Source organism: Myotis myotis, unplaced genomic scaffold, assembly GCF_014108235.1.
Source record: "Myotis myotis isolate mMyoMyo1 unplaced genomic scaffold, mMyoMyo1.p scaffold_m19_p_17, whole genome shotgun sequence".
NCBI classification, from domain to species: Eukaryota; Metazoa; Chordata; class Mammalia; order Chiroptera; family Vespertilionidae; genus Myotis; species Myotis myotis.
In genome coordinates, this window is record NW_023416321.1 from 20,786,799 (window position 1) to 20,810,785 (window position 23,987).

Here is a 23,987-nt window from a genome sequence, read left to right on the forward strand (position 1 = left end):
AGATAGAGACTGTGTTAACGGAGAGTCTTTAGTCAAAATGTATTACTATTTGGGTTAAATATACTCATAGTTCAGCCTGGCCAGTGTGACTCAGTTGTTGAGCGTAAACTTATGAACCAGGAGGCACAGTTCAATTCCTAGTCAGGGGATATGCCCGGGTTGTGGGCTCAGTCCCCAGTATGGGGGTGTGCAGGAGGTAGCTGATCAGTGATTCTCGCTCATCATTGATGTTTCTCTCTCTCCCTCTCCTTTCCTCTCTGAAATCAATAAAAAATAAAAACTTTAAAAAGTTATATTTAAAACACACACACACACATAGCTCATTCTGTCCCTTTAACAATATTTTCATAGTTTGATCACTAATGTTCTGACTCACCATCACTAGGTTTCCTGATCCTTGATGTATGAAAGTTTCTCTAGTTGTCTTTATAATATAGGTTTTGAACAAAGCATATCGGCCTGCCCTATGTTTGACTGTATATTGTCAGAAGCATAAAATCAGAGCCAACTGTATCTTCCTATATAATAAAAGACTAATATGCAAATCGACCTAACAGTGGAACGACCGTTTGCTGTGACACGCACTGACCACCAGGGGGCAGACGCTCAACGCAGGAGCTGCCCTGGTGGTCAGTGCGCTCCCACAGGAGCAGCTCTGCTCAGTCAGAAGCCAGGCTCAGCAGCAGCAGCAGCGCTAAGGACCCCTCAGGGTGTCCGACTTCTTAACTCTGTAGTGATGGCACCTATCAAGTCTTTACCAAGATACAAGATTCATTTATATAAGTAACTGAAATAGGACTATATGTAGAGCACTTACAGAATAGTTTCATCTGAAATACCTAAGCCAACAGTCGGACATCCCCCGAGGGGTCCCAGACTGTGAGAGGGTCTAGGCCGGGACCTCCCCCACCCCTCACCCCTCAGTGCATGAATGTCATGCACTGGACCTCTAGTCTGTTTTAGAATAGGACATGTCAAGATACCATAGTCTCAGAGCTAGATAACTATAAAAGGACAGAAGTCCCTAAAATAGAGAGTATTTATGTGACCCACACTGTTCTAAGTGCTTGCTGTGTGTTGAATCACTTTCATGCAGCACCTGTCCTAGGCATTCCTTCCTCCTCAAGCATGAATGGATGCTTTCTCTTTTGTGTTTGCCATTTTGACAATCAAATCAAGTATAGTTTCAAAACCAAGACAGGAAAGACAAAGCCCAGTTCACCCCGCAGTCTTCTGCAAATAACTGGACTCTGAAACCTGGAAGTTTAATATTTTTTTGTTTCTTCCTGTCTTGTCTGAAATCATGTATAACATGAGTGTGTCTCTATACCAATTGTTCTTCATATTTTGCCAGAGTTTAATGTTAAAGTTTTTCTTTTCTTCTTGTTGGACTCCCAAGAAAAGCTTCTGAAAACAGTGCTCTCTAATAGAACTGTACAATGATGGAAATGTTCTGTATTCTGAGCCATCCAGTACAGTAGTCTCATGTGGCTGTTGAGTACTTATAATGTGGCCAATGTGACTGAGGGACTAAATTTAAATTTATTAACAAAATTAAATACCTGCATGTAACCACTGGCTGCCATATTGGACAGAGTAGCAAACCTCCCAGTATACAGCTCCCTTACAGAGCTTGAGTTATTTCATGCTTTGACTAATTTTCATGTTTACCTTTTGAAGTTGTAGTCTTCCTTCCTGCCCTACAGGTAAATTGCCTAATAAAAGTCTTTCTTACAATTACATCTCAAGTTCTGCAACCTGTAGAAGAACAAAGATTACTCTATTTTTTACAAAAAACATTTAAAAAGATAAATTTGCAAGCTTTCATAAAACTGAGGAGAGTCATATATCATATACCAAATTATCTAGACTTTTAAAGAAATTCAGGCTATGGTGACATTTCACCTCTAAATACTCCACCATGCATCATTAGAAAATAAGGAAATCTTTTCCTAATCATGTTATCATTAAAGCCTCCTTATATAATAATCCCTCAATATCTAAAAATCAGTCCAAATTCAGATTTGTCTGATTGTCTTCAAATGTTACTGGTATGTCTAAATCAGGATCCAAGCAAGAGCTGCATGTTGCTTTCAATTGTGTCTCTTAAGATTCTTTTAAAAAGCATTTTTTACAGAGTTTCAGATTTACAGAAAAGTTAGAATGGTATAAAGAATTCCCATATACATCCTTTACCCAGATTCTTTAGTTCTTAACATTTTTTTAACTACATGTGATTTATCCTCTTTTGTCTCTATACATAAAAACTATTTAACTAAATTGCTTGAAAGTACTTTGTAGATGTGATACCTCTTTACCATTACATACTCTATTGTATATTTAGTAAGAATAACAAAATGGTCTTATAAAGACACTAAGATGATCAAACAGAGGCAATTGACTTTGACAGAATACTGTTATCTAATCTCAGGCTTAATTCAGACTTCATCATTTGTTCTGATAATATTCTCTCTCTCTATTTGAGAGAGAGAGAGAGAGAGAGAGACAGACATTAATTTGTTTTCCACTTATTTATGCATTCATTAGTTGATTCTTGTATGTGCCCTGACTGGGGATAGAGCCCCCAATGTTGGTGTATCTGAGCTATCTGGCCAGGGCTGGAAATGTTGTTTTATTTATTTATTTATTTATTTATTTATTTATTGCTTGCTTAAAGTATTACAAAGGGTATTACATATGTGTCCATTTTATCCCCCCGCCCTAGACAGTCCCCTAGCCTCCCCTATCCCCCAGTGTCTTATGCCCATTGGTTATGCTTATATGCATGCATACAAGTCCTTTAGTTGATCTCTTACCCCCCCTACCTCCTGCCCCCCAACCCTCCCCGGCCTTCCCGCTGCAGTTTGACAATCTGTTTGAGGCAGCTCTGCCTCTGTATCTATTATTGTTCAAAAGTTTATAATGGTCTCTGTTATCCATGAATGAGTGAGATCATGTGGTATTTTTCCTTCATTGACTGGCTTATTTCACTTAGCATAATGCTCTCCAGTTCCATCCATGCCGTTGCAAATGGTAAGAGTTCCTTCCTTTTTAGGGCAGCATAGTATTCCATCGTGTAGATGTACCACAGTTTTCTAATCCATTCATCTACTGATGGGCACTTAGGCTGTTTCCAGATCTTAGCTATGGTGAATTGTGCTGCTATGAACATAGGGGTGCATATATCCTTTCTGATTGGTGTTTCTGGTTTCTTGGGATATATTCCTAGAAGTGGGATCACAGGGTCAAACGGGAGTTCCATTTTCAGTTTTTTAAGGAAACTCCATACTGTCTTCCATAGTGGCTGCACTAGTCTGCATTCCCACCAGCAGTGCACAAGTGTTCCTTTTTCTCCACATCCTCTCCAGCACTTGTCGTTTGTTGATTTGTTGATGATAGCCAGTCTGACAGGTGTGAGATGGTACCTCATTGTTGTTTTGATTTGCATCTCTCGGATGATTAGTGACTTTGAGCATGTTTTCATATGTCTCTTGGCTTTCTGAATGTCCTCTTTTGAAAGGTGTCTATTTAGGTCCTTTTCCCATTTTTTGATTGGATTTTTTATCTTCCTTTTGTTAAGTTGTATGAGTTCCCTATAAATTTTGGAGATTAGGCCCTTATCAGATATGACATTGGCAAATATGTTTTCCCACACAGTGGGTTTTCTTGTTGTTTTGTTGATGGTTTCTTTTGCTGTGCAGAAGCTTTTTATTTTGATGTAGTCCCATTTGTTCATTTTTTTCTTTAGTTTCAAGTGCCCTAGGAGCTGTATCAGTGAAGAAATTGCTTCGGCATATGTCTGAGATTTTGTTGCCTTTGGATTCTTCTAGAATTTTTATGGTTTCCTGTCGTACATTTAAGTCCTTTATCCATTTTGAGTTTATTTTTGTGTATGGTGTAAGTTGGTGGTCTAGTTTCATTTTCTTGCATATATCTGTCCAATTTTCCCAACACCATTTATTGAAGAGACTATCTTGGCTCCATTGTATGTTCTTGCCTCCTTTGTCAAATATTAATTGAGCATATTGGTTAGGGCCTGGAAATGTTGTTCTTGTGTGTCAGAAGATTCTGACCTCAATGACCTGGGTTAGGCATATTAAATAGCATAGATAGAAGAGGTTTTCATGCTTTTGATGGTTACATTTTTTTAAAATACACTTTTATTGATTTCAGAGAGGAATAGAGAGATAGAAACATCAATGATGAGAATCATTGATCAGCTGCATCCTGCACGCCCCCACTGGGGTTCAAGCCCACAACCCAGGCATGTGCCCTTGACTGGAATCTCACCTAGGACCCTCAGTCCACATGCCAATGCTCTATCCACTGAGCCAAACCAGCTAGGGTGGTTTTCATTCTTTAGGCAAGTTCTTTTACTTGAGCTTAAAGTTTAGTTGCATAAATTGACCTGGAATTGTGGTCCATGGGCAGATTAGGAAACACTGGGAAAGTTTGGTTTTGGAATGTTTGAGAGAGAGAGAGAGAGAGAGAGAGAGAGAGAGAGAGAGAGACTGACTGTGTCTTTGAACCAAGTCTTCTGCACATTGAGGAGAGAAATGTGTGCCTACTTTTCATTGTACCTTCCAGTTCTCTTTAGGGTAAAGAGAATTTTGATGATACTGACCATATACCATCTGTTTGTATTAGCTATCCCGGATTGCTCACTCAGCGAACTGTAACATGTTGGTCAGGTTTGTTAGAATGCTTTAGCAATATTGTTGTGTCCATGATGCCCCTAAAAATAGGAACTAAAATAGGGTTACTTAGGATTACATGGTTCCATGTTACATCGTATTGAAGATTCTAGTCCAGGGGTGGGCAAACTTTTTGACTCGAGGGCCACAATGGGTTCTTAAACTGGACCGGAGGGCTGGAACAAAAGCATGGATGGAGTGTTTGTGTGAACTAATATAAATTCAAAGTAAACATCATTACATAAAAGGGTACGGTCTTTTTTTTTTTTTTTTTTTTTTTAGTTTTATTCATTTCAAACGGGCTGTAGTTTGCCCACAGCTGTAATCTAGTCTCTACCTACTTTAGTTAGGCAAATTAAAGAGCAGAATTGGAAGTTTTTAAGTGTAATTCCTTTTGTCAGAAAAGGAAAAAAGGGCATTTCAGTATCTGAGTAAGTTAAGCACTCAAGAGACCACTTATCTATTATCAGTAGTCAAAAGAAATTCACACCCAGAGTTTCAGCCAACGTTTAGGACAGCTGAATTAAGCAGATAATAACATGAAAATACAAAAAAATTCTAACCTTGAGGTGTGTTGTTTGTACTAATGGTATCTATTGAGCCTTTACTATGTGTCAGGCATTGTTCTAAGCACTTCATATTAAATCCTCACAGCCGTGGGATAGCTACTGTCACTTCAGATGTTTCAGGTGAGGAAATACATACAGAGGTAACTGATTTGCCTATGCTGTATTTAAGTGGCAAAACTGGGATCTAGCCTAAATGTTTTAGCTCTGATGCAATCCACAGAACCAGTTAATTCTGTATGGCGCTTGCATTTTATAATCAAAGTTATACATTTAGACAGTAATTGTCTTCTTGAATGAAGAACCTTCTTTGTTGTCCAAATTACGGGGAATCTGAAATGATATTTCTCACTAACAACTAAGACTGCAGTTAGTGTCTTACTTTTATCCCCAGGCATGTTCATCTAAATTGGGGGGAGGGAAAAGGAAATACTTTCATATCATTTATAACCTGTAACTCTTAGGGCACTTTAGAGTTTTGGGTTGATTGATTAACAATAAATCTGTTACTTGCTTTTTGGAATCTAAACTCGGCATAAGTGTTCAGTCCTAAAGTTGTGCCACTTGTAGGCCAGTGTCAAAATCTAGTCTGGAAACCAAATGAGTTATAATGTTTGGGTGGTTTTCTTTAACACTGTATGCGGGAAACGTATTTATACGTTTTACGTTGACCAGTAGTAGAGTGCGGGACACGTATTAATATGTTTTTTATAGACTAGCGGTAGAATGCGGGTAACGTATAAATACGTTTATTTTTATACTTTTTTATTGCTCTAAAGGGATGCTAACATGCAGATATACGAATTCCAAAGGACAAAATTTGGGTCTCTAACACATACAATGGTGAATTATGTATGTACTTCCAGGTATAACGGTAATCTATTCAACTGCGTAGAGTCATCCCTTCACACAATTCTCTGCCTCGCCACGCATTCAGTGCAATTCTAAGAAAAATAATTCAGTATACATTTTATAGTAAATCACAAAAAGTTTCATTGAAAAAAAATATGTAAAACTAAAGTTATCGTAATTTTACTGAACGTTGCCATTTGCGCAAAAAAATTAGCAAAAATGGCCCGCACCACCTGTTAGCGTGCGATAAAAACTACCCACAAACAATTTAACAAAGGAGGAATTGATAAATTGTATACTTTCGTGCATGTCCCATTAGTGTTTGTTTGTTTTTAAGGGAGGATGGAAATATGCATAGGTTATCTCATGGATGGAAAAGTATCTAATTGCTGGGAGGGGGAGGTACTACTAGAAACATGGAATGGGTGACTTTTCATAGTATATGCCCTTTTGAACAGTTTGAATAATTTGCTGTATACATGTAATAACTATTAAAAATAAGTAGTCACTTTTTTAACCTAAATTTATTGACTTCATATTCTTCATATTTTGTACTAGCAAAATAAAAGTTCTTTGAAGTTAAAAACAGTTTTTATCATAGAAACTTCCAAGCACATCTCAAAATAGAGTGTCTCAAAGATCAGCAAGAGCAACATTTTGCCAATTGAGAAGATAAAATGTGGCCGTATTTGGATGTCATTATTGTATTCTCTGAAAATAGCTGCAGGTTCAGAAACTTACAAATCCTCTGAATTTATTTGTGGTTTGACCCAGAGTCTGTAATTCAGGGCACTGTTTTACTTGTTCTGAAACACTAGGGCTTCAGCTGTGACAATTGAAGCTCAAAATTGCCTTAGGTAGTGACAAAAACAGAATTCTTATTTTACAGAGTAGTTTAGAATATAACATGTTGCTTTTACATATGTATTTATAGGAGGTTTATGAACTACTGGAATGTTTTCTCCAGTTATTGAGAAGGAAACTATTGAGGGTGCTCTACTTAGAAAATTAGCTATGTACACCTCTCCTAAAACGAGACAGACACCCACACAGTCCCTTTGTATGTATCGGGATATTACTTAATGGTTTATCTTCCTCCATTAGTTTTTTAAATTAAAGGTCACTAAAGCTAGACTCAAGAAAAAAAATGAAAATTAATAACATAAAGTTTTATTGTAACCAAAGTCATTATAAGTTATATATCTCACAGCTTGTATACTTGCCATGCATGGCAGCATATACTTGAGCTTGTAAAGCTAGTTAATCTTCTACTTTGTTACCATGCTTGTAATTAATAGTTAGACAATTGCTTGGCTCCTTGCCCTGGTGTTCAGATTGGTTGTGCCTGCAATCACTGAGGTATAGGAGGGGAGTGAAAGTAAAATGCAGTCTCTTAGTCTTAGGTTGTATCTTACTCGGATCCCAGTCTGGTTATAATTAAGCATTATAGCAGAAGAATTTGACAAAAGAATTTAGATGGAATACAGTTAACTTGGCTTAGCCAATCCAGAGAGCGTAGTGACAGCGGTGGTCTCTGGGAAGGGAAATTGGTATCTGGGGGGCAATGGAAGAAGAAAGACTTGATTTTTCCCCCCTGTGATTTTTTTGTTTTGTTTGTATTTTGTTCCCTGTGAATTACCTATTGGGGGTAGGGAGTGGGGGAGAGACTAGTCTGGCTAAGGCTAATAAAGTCTTCAGGCAGCCTTTTAGTGGGACTTAATCTGTTCTAATACTTTTAGACACCCTGAGTATTAACGACTCACTCATGGTAGAGCTCTCCTTCTAATAGATGCCTTTTGTTTTTATACCCTTAATTGGGTTTTAAAGACCTACCATCCTTAGATCCTCTATATTTGTTTAGCAAATACTTGAATATCTTCTGAGTACACACAGCAGATCTGATTCCATTATTTTCCTTGTTAAAATCCTTAAGTAGCTTCCTTTGCCTAAAAAATAAATTCAGGGTTCTCAGCGGGGTACAGTTAGCTTATCAGTCTGGCCCTTGCTTATCTTTATAGCCTTAACTTATTACCATGTTCATAGTCTATACTCCCAGTGTTACAGAAGTACTTTGTAGTTCCCATAGCAGACCATACTTTCACATTGCTTGGTTTTAGCAAATGTTCTTCTGTCCAGCATTCTCCCTTGAACACATTCCCTTAGCTGTGGGTCTTTGACAAGATCTCTCTTACACTTGTTTTTGCACTTTTTGCAAAATACTGTAACTTTGTTTACTTGTCTGTCTGGTTTTGTTAATCTAAGTTCCCTTAGATCGAAAACTGTAAAATTTTAAATTTCATTCTTTTCATTCTGTGACTTAATTTTCAGATTTTGAAGTTTAATGTAAGTGAACAAGTAATTACTAACTGTTAAAGGGAGAAAGAGAGGACAGTTCAAAGATCTTAAACTGAGAAACATTGATGACTGCAAAGTTCTTGAACCATAAAGGCTAGCCAGATATAAATCTTTCCTTTACTGTTTATTCTGCCTCTTAGTTATAACCACAAGGTTATACATCTCTAGTTGTAACTATAAGGTTATAGCAAAACAACTGAATGCCATATTTGTTGGAGGACAGGTGGTCGGTCCATTATTTGGCTATCCATTGCCTCACTTGAATATGTAATGGATTTTCACTGTTGACTTAAAGCATTACTGGTTAAATGAGGATTTGTAGTGACGATAATACAATAATATCAAGTCTGTCTAATTCACTTTGTAACGTGGTTTATTTATGTTTGTTTGTTTCTCCTCTAGCTCCAGAACCTGGGTATAAACCCAGCAAACATTGGCTTTAGTACCTTGACTATGGAGTCAGACAAATTCATCTGCATTCGAGAGAAAGTAGGAGAACAAGCTCAAGTGGTAATCATTGATATGAATGACCCAAGTAATCCAATTCGAAGACCAATTTCAGCAGACAGCGCCATCATGAATCCAGCTAGCAAAGTAATTGCATTGAAAGGTATAAAAGATTGTGGGTTTCTTTTTCTTAAAACTCTTCCTATGTATAATTTATTCAAATACAATAATTAGGAGCTCTTTTAGTATTTTGATTTGGTTAAATAAAGCTACAAAGTTAAAGCTTTTACTGAATTTGATTTTAACTATTGTCATGGCTTTTACTTGGCATGTTTCTATAAAATGTCTTTCTGTTCAGCTAGATCTTGGAAAAAAATAAATAAATTTAAAATTTATGCCCACAGTGTGATAAGACTGCTTTAAAAAGAATAACACCACATATTTTGCTAATATTAGCACTTAAGCATTGCAGAACTTTGTTATGATTATAACTTTGCTGTTCTTGCTGTGCCCTTTTTATACTTGTCTTGTACTTAAGTTATCGAGTTTTAAAAATGGCTTGAATTTACAAGTGTGTCTATATATAGGTGGGTATTAAAGCTTTGAAATTACGGGTGTTAGAGTTTATTCAGACTAACTTTTTAGTTGTCATCACAGGGAACAGAACAATCTGTTAGTCTAAATAGAGTTTAAAGAACCTCACATGGGTTGGGAGCCTATATTAATTTTTTTCCTTTGAGCTATAAAGTGAGAATGTAATTGACTCTTTTAAAACAGAAGTTTCTGAGAGGAGTTGGTGACAAACTGGATGACTGAAAAAGGCATTTAACTGCTTATTCTTTGCTTGTTTTTCTTCTTGGTATAGTAGGAAGAGTTCCAGTTTCTAGTAATATTATACCAGGTACTTTATGTCTTTGGAGCATATATGTAACTTTTATAAAGATTACTTTAATCTTATGGCATAAATACAATTATCTTTATATAAGGAAACAGACCTTGCTCAAAATCACATAGCTGTCACCCCAATCAATGCAATTAAAAATTTAAAAATCACATAGCTAATCATTGGAGACCTAAGTCTATAGGTAGAGCCATTCAGTGCTAAATAGTGTGTTACCTAAAAGGTGTACAAGCACTGCTTCCAACCCCATCTCTAGCAGGCTGACTTTGGATAAGACAGAAATATGCAGGAAGCCTACTTTTTATTCATTTGTAAAGTGAGAGGATTGGGTTGGGTAGTTTTCCAGTTCTTTTTAGCTCAAAATCCTAGTAATTTCTGGATGAGTTGTTAAAAGTGCTGAAGTTTTTAAACAGACTTCTTTTTACATGATTTAAACTTCGTATTTAGTAGTAATACTTGTTGGAGATTAAATGAGGGGAGGGAGCGGGCCGAGCATATTCAAACAGATGTTACCATTCCATGTCTAAGATTAGAGTTGATCTCACCCCAAGGAAAGATTATCTATCCAGCTTTCACCTAGGCCCACATGTTTTTCAATAGTGAGCTTTTTGCTTCTATTAAACAATACATATTATACTTTAAAATATTAATTTCCCTTCAGCTTCCTTAAAGAATTTAAATTCAACTGCTTAATAGCTCTCACACTTTTATTAAAAGGCCATCATTTAAATTTTCTCAACATTCTTTTCTATTTTTAATGTTGTTGTTATCTTATCACATTTCTTAATGCTTTCTTATGTGTGCAGATGGTGAGTTATCTTAAATTAGATTGTATTAGTTATTGTCCTGTCTTATAAAAAGAATAAGTTGAAAATATTTCCAGAGCATTGTACAATAATAGAATTATAGATTTGTGCCCATGTGTGTTTTTCTATAGAGTTAAACTGTCATCCCTTTCCCTTCTCCCCAAATCTCTTATATAACATGTACTGTACTCCAACCGCTTTTGTGTAAAAAAAGAATAAAAGTCTAACTAGGGGTTGGGGAAGGCAGCAAAGGAAAGTAATTTCCAAATACAGCAGGTCCTTGAATAATGTCATTTGGTTGTAAGATTGATGAGCTGCCATAGGAATTTATCTCAAAATCAGTTAGCCTATGGTAAAATTGGTTTCCTTATTTGCTGTTTTCCTTAAAGTCACAGAACCTATTGAGGCCTTACGGTACTTACTTTTGAAGCCAGTTTTAAATCTTGGTTCTTTTTATAAACAGGACTATAACTCTCACAATTGTTCAAGTCTGGTTGTGTTTTATATATTGTGTTTTATGGAAGAAGTTCTTACACATGTGGTAAGAAGGGTCATGGTACAAAGCCATATGTTTTGTGTCCTGTCCCATCTCCTCTCTCCCCCTCCCCCATACCCCCATAATTTTTGTTCTTTAGGATCCAGATTCTCTGTGGCTCAGGAATGGAGTTTTCCTTAGTCTCTAAGGACTAATCTTGATTAGATAGCCTAGTGATATCTGTGGGCTTTGACCTCTATTAATTTAAACCAAATCACTTTTTGGATCGTGATGGAATTCAAATTATAAATACCAGTCTTTGCATCTGATTCAGTGACCGCTTAACACACTCAAATTTCATTCTTTTACTAAATGTTTGCTGTCTTCATTGGATGGAGCTTGAACTTTGTTCCTATCTGCAGTATATTAACAGCATCTGAAACTGTCCTCCTTTGTCTCCCTCTCCTTTCCTCTAGCATCTCTGCTACCTTTTCCTTTGTATCTTACACCAATTAAATGTAGCATGCATTTCCCTTATGTTCTCGTGGTGCAAGGCAGAGTTGAAGTAGGTCCTCTTTCAAAAAGCAGTTTCCACAAGATTTAGTTGAATAGGGGATGCCTGCCTTTTAAAAAGTAGTCATTTTTTTCCATGTGTTTGTGTCAGATTTCCTTTGTTCTTTGTACCTACAACTAACGTAGTTAATGTGTAAACATTCTTAATTATAAATAATAAGATTTCAACCTTGTTTTCCACCATTGTTAAGCAAGCTGTTCTTTAGACTCACTTTTAGTTGGGGTTTAGAATTCTATAGAATTTTATGCTATCTGTTTAAAATGTCTTTAATAGAGGTAATATAGTTTTCGCTTCAAATGTAGATGGCTTGCCCAGTCACAGCTATCTTTTCAATGGTTGCTGCTCTATCAACTTGACTTCTGTAGTTGGTTACTGAATAGTCTCCTGACAGAACCATTTGTTTGGAAGTTATAGATCTTGTTTCAGAGCTAGTCTAGCTAGATATTAACTTATCCTGAAGTGTGGCTTTCTTTAGTGATTCATAATTCTTAATTTTTGTTTCAGCTGGGAAAACTCTTCAGATATTTAACATTGAAATGAAAAGTAAAATGAAGGCCCATACCATGACTGATGATGTCACCTTTTGGAAATGGATCTCTTTGAATACGGTTGCTCTTGTTACGGATAATGCAGTTTACCACTGGAGTATGGAAGGAGAGTCTCAGCCAGTGAAGATGTTTGATCGCCATTCTAGCCTTGCAGGTTGCCAGATTATCAATTATCGTACAGATGCAAAGCAAAAGTGGTTACTTCTGACTGGCATATCTGCACAGGTAACACTTTTTTTCTAGTGTTTAATAAAGAAAGGTCTAGAGAACTAATATGCCCAGAATGCAGTTTATTTTGAAATTAGGTCTTTTATGCTCAGTTATGTAATATCTGACTTATTTGGAAGACCTTTTTTCTTTTTTAAGAAATAGAGAGAGCTGGCGTAATGCCTTTATACTGACATAATTTCAGAGTATGTACTCCTTCCAAGTGTTTTTAGGTCTTACTTGCAGGTTAAGTGGGCATATTGAGTTCCTGTATGAATGATTTGGAATTTATTATGGACATTTACTGCAGAATGAGTACTCCTACACATATATTTTTTTAAGATAGCATAAATAGATGGTCGTATATGGGCCACATTTTAAACATTCATGTTAAGCTTTAATAAGGTAATCTTTGGAGCTAAATTTTAAGTGAAACGGTATCAAATCTACATTGAGAGACTAAAAAAAAAATTGTAAATCCTTTTAAAGGTGATAAAGCAATTCTAATTATTTTCACTAGTTGATGAATCTGGGTTATTGGTTGATTGGGTCCCCAAACTTTATTCTCTTTGATCTGTTGTAGCAAAATCGTGTGGTGGGAGCTATGCAGTTGTATTCTGTAGATAGGAAAGTGTCTCAGCCCATTGAAGGACATGCAGCTAGCTTCGCACAATTTAAGATGGAAGGAAATGCAGAAGAATCAACGTTATTTTGTTTTGCAGTACGGGGTCAAGCTGGAGGGAAGGTAAGTTTTGGCTTTGGAAATTATTTTAGAATTTCTTTGTCTTTATGCTACTAATTAGTCATCTAAGTTCAAAATAGTCTTCTTCCTTGTTAATTTGCTTCTAACATTCAGATTTGTGATGACTGTTTAAATTCTGCTTCTAGTGATACTTATCTAAAATAAATAATGTTCTTTAACAGCTTTTTAGTATCAGCTGTAGGACTTTTATTTTGATTGCCTTTATCAAGGCCTTACTTCTATGTTTTTCAGTCTGCTGTGCATAAGATTCATTAGGGTTGCTAACGTATACATTTGAGCACCTTTTATCTAAAGAGTCTGATTCAATAGAGGGAGCTTATACTCTGCATTTTAAATATTCTACATGACTAGGTAGAATGTGGCCTACAATTTGAGTAACACTGCCCTAAGTCAGAGCTTGTTAATCTTGGCTCTACATTGGAATCACCTGGACAAATTGAAGTACTTTGTATGTTATGATTCTTAGTTGCAGACAGTAGAAACAGATCTGGTTGATTCGAGCATAGAAAATTTACTGAGAGGATTATGGATAGTTTACAATAGCTTGGAATGTTTAGGACCAAGCTTGGAAGATGAGGAATCAGGGAAAATGGGCATTCGCCAGAGCTGCAGCCAAAAGCCCTGCCGCAGAACCCTGAGAACTCGGCTGCTACTCTCACTGCAGTGTTGGATGACACAGCGCTGCAGCCCTCACTGCCGGACTAGACTCCCTAAAGTCTTCATATTTTTCCATGGTAACTATTTGAAAACATTAAGATAGCGATTTTAAACCAAAATGTTTTCATCCAGGTTTTGAGGTCTATGTGATTAGCGTGACCGCTCACTCAGCTTATGCACATACTTTCCTTCTGTGTTAGAGTAGATGTATAGGCTGAAAAGAATTTAACAGTTAGGTCTCTATTTGGGGACCCAAATGCTAAGTTATAATAGGAAACTATGAGAAAGCACCTTTGTGGGTTATATATTACCGTTTTATGCCATTAATTTAAGATAGATTGTGGTGTGATTGTTTCAGCTATTCAACTGACTTTAAAGTTTTTATCTTGAAATAATACACATTCATAGGAAATTGTAAATACAGTACAAGTGTTCTTTACCTAGTTTCCCTTAACAGTTGAAATGAAATGTATGTATGTCTTACATGCTATACATATAGTATATAAAGAAACAATAAATTAACATTAGTATAATTTTATAATTCTGTGTCACATGATACATACTATTCTGTTACCTCAAGGATTTCCCTCATGCTACTTCTTTATAGGTACTCCCACTCCCTTACCATCTCTAACCCTTGACAACCACTAAATTGCTTTACATTTCTATAATTTTGTCACTCAAGATACTGTATAAATAGAATCATATAGTATGTGACCTTTTGAGATTGGCTTTCCACCCCACTCAGCATAATGTCCATGAGAGTTCTTTTTATTACTATTAACCTACCATGGAAATATTAATGGTGAATATTAAACCTATTGGAGGACATTTTGATTGTTTCCAGTTTAGAGCAACAAATAAAGCTACTATGATAACTACTAAAGGATCTAAGTTTCTATAAGTTTTATTTTCTTTTGAACAGTTGCATATCATTGAAGTTGGCACCCCACCTACAGGGAACCAGCCCTTTCCAAAGAAGGCTGTGGATGTTTTCTTTCCTCCAGAAGCACAAAATGACTTTCCTGTTGCAATGCAGGTATTTTAAACAAAGCAAAGGGACCTTTGAAATCTCTCCTCTTAACAAAATTAACTCCAAAACTATTATTAGTCAGTCAGTATGATTTAAGTGGAGCTTAAAAGAGTAACTTTTATTTTAAAATAAAGTTTATTAGAGAAACTTGATAAAGTAATACTCTAATGTGTAAACTGGGTTATCCTAAATCATTCAAAATTGTTTTTTTTATCTTAGACATCTTATTCATATTCTTATGTTTTATGTAAGACCCTTATTTGTGCCATATTTAAATGTTCTGTAAGAATGAGGAAACCATTAATATTAGCTTTTAATTTGTAATGTAAATCTCTTGTCAGAGTTCTAGAATTTCACCATCTCTAAAATGGAATTGGTCTAAATTTTCTGTTTGTGGATTCATTATTTTACTTAAGTGTTGATTTTCTTTATACAGATCAGTGAAAAGCATGATGTAGTATTCTTGATTACTAAGTATGGTTATATCCACCTATATGACCTTGAGACTGGTACGTGCATCTACATGAATAGAATCAGTGGAGAAACAATCTTTGTTACTGCACCTCATGAAGCCACAGCTGGAATAATTGGAGTAAACAGAAAGGGACAAGTAAGGAAACCTTGAGACTTAAATTAAGCTACAAAATAATACTTATTGCTGTTAACATTTTTTTAAGTAAATGGAAACTTTAGATGTCCGAAAATAATATATACCTAAAAATACGAAGCATAGGATACAAACTCTCTCTCTTTAATCCTGTCTCAAAGAGAAAAACTGGCATATAGCCACCTAGGATTGTGTCTTTATTGTCAAAAGAAGTGACTCTTTTTCAAAGAAACTATTAGGGCCACATTTGACAGACTGTATACTTTTTATAGGAGTTTTCTTTCTATAACTTCTAAGATAAATCATTAACTACAAGGAAAAGAATTTTTCCTACATCACTATTCCTAACTATTAATAAATATTTAATGTGGGAAGGTGATATGTTACAGTAGCTATTATGGGGTACCTGGCAAGTTATCCAGTTAGATGGGGAAAATATTAGCTGATCTGAGTCTGTCATGATTGGCAAACCTTTTCATACCATTAGCAAGTGATCCCTTTTCTGTATTTTTTTAGTATTTTAATGTAATTAAAATATTCTACCCCAGGAGTATCCTATTCTCTAACAAATTATTAGAATTTCGATAACAATACTATTATTGGTTTTGACTTAGTTTTCCTCCAAATTAGTATTTTTCCCAGGTAGTAAGCAGAGGAAGTTAATTAGTAGGTTTTTTTCTCCTTTGTTCTGTTAATTTCCAAGAAATGGGGTGTATATGAAGAGGCAAATACTCTGTCCCTACTTGGCCAACCCCTACCTCAACTCTACAACTGCTTTATGTCCCTACAACTTATGTAGCCCTCCTCATAGCACTTACCACAATGAATTACAATTGCTTGCTTAACTGTGTTAGTCACTGTTCTTCATTAGGAAAGGGGCTTTTCTTTGTTTAATCGTATTTCTACACCAGTCCTTGTCTGGCACAAAAGTGACTTTAAAAATTCAGTAGCTTTCATTTATTCAGTTGCATGTGTGTCTCCTGGAAAATATCAAGAATGACTTGCCTTTTGGTGAACTAGGTTAATGACAATTTAATAATCATGAAGTTGATAAGCCAGAGATCTTTTTCTTTCCACTGCTGTGCTGATGTTTTTTGTTTGTTTGTTTTTTTAATTTAAATCTTTATTGTTCAGATTATTACATTTGTATATGTGCTGCCGAAGCGAGCACCAGATTATTACATTTGTTCCTCTTTTTTCCCCCATAACTTTCCTCCACCCAGTTCCCACCCCACCCTCCTCCCTCACTCCCCACCCACTGTCCTCATCCATAGGTGCACGATTTTTGTCCAGTCTCTTCCCGCATCCCCTTCACCCCTTTCCCCCCCAAGAACAGTCAGTCCACTCCCTTTCTATGCCCCTGATTCTATTATAATCACCAGTTTATTCTGTTCATCAGATTATTTATTCACTTGATTTTTAGATTCACTTGTTGATTGATGTGTATTTGTTGTTCATAATTTTTATCTTTACCTTTTTCTTCTTCTTCCTCTTCTTAAAGGATACCTTTCAGCATTTCATATAATACTGGTTTGGTGGTGATGAACTCTTTTAGCTTTTCCTTATCTGTGAAGCTCTTTATCTGACCTTCAATTCTGAATGATAGCTTTGCTGGATAAAGTAATCTTGGTTGTAGGTTCTTGGCATTCATCACTTTGAATATTTCTTGCCACTCCCTTCTGGCCTGCAAAGTTTCTGTTGAGAAATCAGCTGACAGTCGTATGGGTACTCCCTTGTAGGTAACGGACTTTCTTTCTCTTGCTGCTTTTAAGATTCTCTCTTTGTCGTTTGCTCTTGGCATTTTAATTATGATGTGTCTTGGTGTGGTCCTCTTTGGATTCCTTTGGTTTGGGGTTCTCTGCGCTTCCTGGACTTGTAAGTCTATTTCTTTCACCAGGTAGGGGAAGTTTTCTATCATCATTTCTTCAAATAGGTTTTCAATATCTTGCTCGCTCTCTTCTTCTGGCACCCCCATAATTCGGATGTTGGTACACTTGAAGCTGTCCCAGAGGCTCCTTACACTAACTTCGTATTTTTGGATTCTTGTTTCATTTTGCTTTTATGGTTGGGTGTTTTTTGCTTTCTTTGTATTTCAAATCGTTGACTTGATTCTTGCAATCCTCTAGTCTGCTCTTAGGAGTCTGTATAATATCCTCCATTTCAGTCAGTGTATGCTTAATTTCCAGTTGGTCCTTTATCATAACATTGAGGGTCTGACTAGATTTCTTGAGGATCTCACTACATTTATCGGTGGTCTCACCAGTCTTTTCGAGGGTCTTACTAAATTTATCGGGGGCTTCTAGAAAGTTCTTGAAAAACCTTAAAAGTGTGGTTTTGAACTCTATATCCAGTCGTTTGCTTTCCTCCATTTCTGTCATTTGTGTCCTATTTCTTTGTCTCCGCATTTTTTGTGTTTTCCTGTGTTGATGGAGTGGCTTTCTGTGCTAGGTGTCTTATAGGGCCCAGTGGTTCAGCCTCCCCAATTACCTGAGGTGGACACTCTTGGTGCACCCCCTTGTGGGCTGTGTGCACTGTCTTGTTGTAGTTAAGCCTTGATTGTGGTAGGTATCACTGGGAGGAATTGACCAGTTGGCTGTGAGAATCAGCTGTGTCTGCAGTGGGAGAACTTCTGTGCTGGAGACACCCCTCCGGGGCAAGACTTGCTTCAGTGGGGCTTTGGTGCTCACTGAGTCTGCCCCCTGAGTGTGTCCCTTATGGGTCCGAGGGGTTGCAATCTGGATGGTCCCACTCTGACCACCAGGTATACTGGCTCCTGGACTTTCAGGAGGTGCTAATCTAGCCTTTGCCTGAGGCTACTCAGCAGGAGCTCAGCTGTGAAGGAATGCAAGTTGCCCCGGGGCTATGGGCCAGCTGCAAGTTTGTTAGGTAATTTTCAGATTGCAAAAGCCTCCGTGCACAGCTTGGGCAGGGCGGGGTCCCAGGGGATCAATAGGGTGGAGCAAACAGCTATGGCTGATCGTCAGTCCTTCCCTAAGAGGCCCCGAGTCTCAGTGTCCGGGTAATCGCTGCAAGCACCTCTGAGAGAAAGCCGCCCTCGAGATGCGAACGATGCCAGACAGTCTGGCCTCTCCCCGTATCAGTCAGGGTCCCCAGAGCCTCGACCGGAACTGGAGTTCAGAGCAGTAGGGAGTTTGAGACTCCCTCCCGATTGAAAAAGCCAACCGTTTCCTCAGCCGCCAGCCCTTTCCGCGTCCGCCTCCGCCTCCGCACCTGTGCACTTAACTTCCGCACCGCAGCTCCTCTGAGTCTCAGTGTGCTTTTCTCTTCCCTTCTAGTTGTAGTATTTCCACTCAGCCAGCCTTCCTGTGGTTCTGGATGATGCCCGTTCCGTCTTTTAGTTGTATTCTTGAAGTGGTTGTGCGAGGCAGCAATCTCCCGTGTTTACCTATGCCGCCATCTTGGTTTCTCCTTAAAATATATTTTTTTCTGTGCTGATGTTTTTAAGATAATGCTTAAACTAAAGTATCTTGAATAATTTTACTAATATATTTGATATTTATAACTTTGATTCTGGGAACTTAATTGTTTCCCTCCCCTTCCCCTACAATTTTCTGTCCCAATCTAACAACAACAAAGTATAATTTTGATTCATCCACACTAGATGGCTAGTGTTGTGTTGGCTGTTGTCTTTTTTTTATTTGACAATCTAAGGGAAAGAGGTTGGTGCCCCTTACTAAATAGTCAGGCATTGCATGTTTAAAAAATTCTTGTGGCACACCAGTTGAAAATCACTGCCCTAAAGGAATGAGTGTGTGATTTCTATTGGTTGAAAATCAAAAGCCATCAAGATGACATTATTACCTTTATTAAGCACCTGTTGTATACCTTGTATTATACAGTAGGATTTAGGGATTCTTTCCCCTCACTGAATATATAATCTGGCCTGTGCGAATGTAAATGTGGTTAAAGAAAATTACTGAAAAATCCTTATTAAAAAATCCTACAGTTAAAAGGAATATACCTTAAACTTCTTCCAGGCAAGCTTTAGATTTTGTAGCTTCTTCAGTCACGTTCTGTAGGTTTTCAAGATTGCGTTCCTCAAGAATCTATAAATCATAGTGAATTGTTTTACAGAGCTCATTTAAATGGATGGTAGCAAAGCAATTAGAGGTCGGACAGTATGAAATAGGGAGCTATTTATATTACAGAATGGCCATATTTTAGGCATCCCAGTTTTCTCATTTATGGCCTCTTTTTTTCTTTTTATTTAATTTTTATATTTTTATGACACACAAAAAGGCAGCTGTCACAATTTTAATACCTTTGTGACTCAGTAGTAATTAGCTCTAAGCAGATTTAGTATTACTGATATCCAAATGAACACATTGCAACTATTCATTAATCTTTAAATTGCAGGTTCTATCAGTATGTGTGGAAGAAGAAAACATAATTCCTTATATCACCAATGTCCTACAAAATCCTGATTTGGCTCTGAGAATGGCTGTACGTAACAACTTAGCTGGTGCTGAAGAACTCTTTGCCCGGAAGTTTAATGCTCTTTTTGCCCAGGGAAATTACTCAGAGGCAGCAAAGGTGGCTGCTAATGCACCCAAGGTAAATAGCCATGAAAATGAAGTTGCCATGTTTGGAGTAATGTTCATATGCTTTATTTCTACTACTGTTAGAAATGGAGCCAGCTCTCCACTGAGAAACTAGTCTTCTGTAGGTTGCATTCTTTCTGTGGTAGATTGAGTTCCTTGTTGGTGCCTTTAGATTTGGTTAATTATTTTTCTGTTCTCTAGTTTTGGTTAGCTTTTTAAAACTAAGAATGTTAGAAAGATAAGTAGATCTAGCAATCTATGATTTATGTAGATGTAATGATGTTTAGTTACTTAGTTGTAATACTGTTTGACCTTGTCAGTGATAGTTACCAATTTTTCCCCCTGTATAAAGCTCTGTTTCCATTTGGTCCACAGCTAGGGAGAGGGCTTTCAGGGTGGTTAAAAAGCTGCCTAGAGCTGCAGGGAGAGGCTCAGGCAGAAGCCCTGACACCACAGGGATGCCAGTGGTCTCTCAGAGGCCACTGGGCTGCAGAGGCTCCTAGTCATGCTAGAAGGTGAATTTAGCTCAGTTTAGGGGCCAGCCAGCTTGCAGAGGTTAGTCAGGTGGTCATCCATCTTGATGAATTTCACCTCCTCATCTAGGAAGTGGCTCTATAAGAAGTCACCAAGACATGGGTGTCTGTATGGGCCGAATCCAGGGCATGCAGATCCAGTAGGGCCTGGTTCAGGTTCTTCTCCAGGACTATGGTTTTACCACACTCATCCTGTGGCATCTCTTACGTGTCCTGGAAGAAGGCATGGGCACTCTGCTGGCTTTGCATCTTCAAGAGACACTTGGTGCCCTCCACTTCTCAGCCAACTCATGGAAAAAGTGGCCCATGCCTTCCAGAGCCACATCTTCACATTTGAAATAGAAGCGCAGAAGAGAGGTAGGTGTGGGAGGCTCGCAAATGAAGGTTAACCAGGCGATTGACAGTGGCTTCCATCTCTGTGGAACAATTTTGACAAATCTTGGAGCTCATGGTTTATCAACAATAAGGAGCTAAGCTCAAAAAAAGGTGTTGGCTGGTCCTGGAGGCAGCGGATGGCTGAGAAGATGGTTCCAAAGGTTGCAGCTGGAAAAGAGGTTAGAGCGTGGTTGGGGCTGGAAGAAGGGGTGTCCATGGGTCTGTTCTGTTCAAACATTGTTGAAACAAGAGATGGGTCCACAGGGCACTCTGTCTGGTAGTACTGATTTTATTTCCCAAAGTTGAAGGATTGAACAGATCCTATTACATTTATGGTAAAAAGAGTTGTCTGAAATTGAGCTGAGTTTATTCTCATCACCTTTGTATTATGTTGAATGAATTAACACCTTATATCCTGATCACTATTAGGAAATTTGCACTTAATATGAACCTGGAATAATAGCTAGCTGTAACTACTTTCTGATACACATTGACATTATAATTAGGTTGGTATGTTTCTGATTCTGAATAACCTTATTACACCTGGCCAGAGTTGTGAACAGATGTTGACTGAATCTTTATTACTTAACATATTGAAGATTTGAAATTTGGTCTTAGTAGGTGGAATCATGCTTTTATGATTGACTTAAGAGACCCATGGAGTTCTTGGTGTGATGTTGGATCTCCTTTAAACAGAGTCTTCACCATTTCTCTTTCTTAAAGGGAATCCTCCGTACCCCAGACACTATCCGTCGATTCCAGAGTGTCCCAGCCCAGCCAGGTCAAACTTCTCCTCTACTTCAATATTTTGGCATACTTTTGGACCAAGGCCAGCTAAACAAATATGAATCCTTAGAACTGTGTAGGCCTGTACTTCAGCAAGGACGGAAACAGCTTTTGGAGAAATGGTTAAAAGAAGATAAGGTATATTAACTCTAGTTAACATACTTTTGCTTTAATTGTCTTAAATACCACGTTAGCAAGTTATAAACATCTAGGCTGCCCCAAAATATCTGTATCGTTAATGCTTGTAGGAATAGAATAAGAGCAGACATTGTGTGAGATGCATAAACTTACTTTTATAACGCGGAGGTAGTATATCTTTGTTTAGTATTTTAAATGGAATCCAGAATTTGTGCTGGGTGGTTAGAACCACTAACCTGGAAGCAAATTGCTATCCTTTCGCTTCAGGAAAAGCTTAGTGTGAGACACTTCAGTATGTGTTCATGTCAACATATGTAACATTCATTTGGATATAAGCATATATTCCTATCTCTCACATCCCACATTTAATATGCACAGTAGTTTCAATCATACAAATATATCTTCTTTGAGAAATTCCCAAGTATCATCATAATGGTGGTATTTGCTACTAGTAACTATGTTTGGGTGTGAGAAGGAAACATGTTATATAAAATGTTGGACTATAGATATGTTGATAAAACAGCAGGGCTAATTAGCAGTGATAAAAATTCCCAGAAAGATTTCACAGTATGTAAATTAGCATTACATGGGAAAATATTTAACTCAGTTTCTTGAAATTTATTTAAATATGAACCTTTAAAAAAGGTTAACCAGCTTTCTTTACTGCAGGATTTCTCTGTGCTTTTTATATTCATTCATACTTAACTGATTTCTTTTCACATAGAACATCTAATAGTATTTTGTTTTCTAGAGCACATTATGGAAAATGTTGCTTACTTGAAGGCAATTAACAAGTTTGAACAATCCATCAGTGTTTTTATTCCTTTCATACCAACATAAAAAAGCCTTTCTCAATAAAGTGGCAATATTGAATTGCCATTTCTTATGCTATTGTCAAGAATGAGGTGGTACTATTTAAAGCACTCTGAGTAGTGAATAACATAATGTTGTTATACCTTTCAGTGTGAGTCTATGTTGGCAGTATTTTTACATGACTAATTCTAAGTCCTTGTTTCTTTTTTTTTTTTTTAATATATTTTATTGATTTTTTACGGAGAGGAAGGGAGAGGGATAGAGAGTTAGAAACATAAATGAAAGAGAAACATCCATCGATCAGCTGCCTCCTGCACACACCGTACTGGGGCTGTGCCCGCAACCAAGGTACATGCCCTTGACCGGAATCGAACCTGGGACCCTTCAGTCTGCAGGCCGACGCTCTATCCACTGAGCCAAACCGGTCAGGGCTAAGTCCTTGTTTCTTAACCCAGCATCTGGCAGTCGTGTAGGATACTGGAGAATAGTACTTCAGAGTTGGGATGCTTGGATAGGAGCCTCTGCTGAAGAATAGTTATAGCCACAATAGCGAGTATTTGAGGTCTTAATTGTTTAAGGTAAGGGAGGATGGTGACAGCCAAGGCAACTGAGTTGACCTATATAACATTGTGAAAGCTTTCTGGATATTATTCCTTTTTTTGAGAATGGTCATATGGGATCTATTTGTAGTAAAAGGGATACTGGTCAACTCTTCATTAATTAGCATATTTAGTTAAGAGATATATACTTCAATACAACTTCTTACTTCTCCATACTGAAGATCAGTGATAAAGGCTATTCTCTGACATAGCCACATAGTCTTTAAAAGTAGAAAATCAACTCTAATATGTAAAGCAAAACTCTTTTAGAGAAACTGCTTTCCAGACTGGGCAGCTGAATAAGGCAGGTTGAATGTATAGAGAAGGGAATCTACTTGTCTACCACCTAAAACTTCAAAATTTTTTATCTGTTTGACCTTGTGAAATTAGAGTATCCTGCTTTATAACCATAAATCCAAAAGTCAAGAAGATAATGGAGCTTAGATTCTTCAGACATACAAATTATACCCTAATTTTAATAATGGTCCTTATGGTAAGCCTCAACTGGTAACTTAGTATCAATTTTTTTCATTTGATAACATTACATTTAAAGTTACATTATTTTGAAAAAATTGGGGCCATGTGGGTTAGATATGTGAATATTCTTAATAGTACAAGGTTCTCCTTTTTAAGTATTTACATTTCTGACAAGGCATTTGGTAATATCTATATGTATGAAATCTTACTGGGCTTTTT

At 37.2% G+C, this 23,987-nt stretch overlaps 1 protein-coding gene across 8 annotated transcripts in view; it reads left to right on the forward strand.

Moving 5' to 3' along the window:
• Nucleotides 1–23,987, forward strand: part of CLTC (clathrin heavy chain) — a 68,571-nt gene that overhangs the window by 10,823 nt on the left and 33,761 nt on the right. For 6 of the 8 annotated variants that reach the window (XR_004972791.1, XR_004972792.1, XM_036340161.1 and 3 more), the window contains exons 2-8: nt 8,870–9,077; nt 12,175–12,443; nt 13,009–13,170; nt 14,771–14,884; nt 15,315–15,488; nt 19,863–20,060; nt 21,679–21,879. Coding sequence is in view for 6 of the 8 variants with exons in the window: in XM_036340161.1 (XP_036196054.1) it covers nt 8,870–9,077; nt 12,175–12,443; nt 13,009–13,170; nt 14,771–14,884; nt 15,315–15,488; nt 19,863–20,060; nt 21,679–21,879 (1,326 nt within the window). In the remaining 2 variants the exon portion in view is untranslated. Of the gene's footprint in view, nt 1–5,359; nt 5,384–8,869; nt 9,078–12,174; nt 12,444–13,008; nt 13,171–13,809; nt 13,923–14,770; nt 14,885–15,314; nt 15,489–19,862; nt 20,061–21,678; nt 21,880–23,987 lie in introns of those variants that run through there. The other 2 variants (XM_036340160.1, XM_036340163.1) reach the window with 2 other exon arrangements.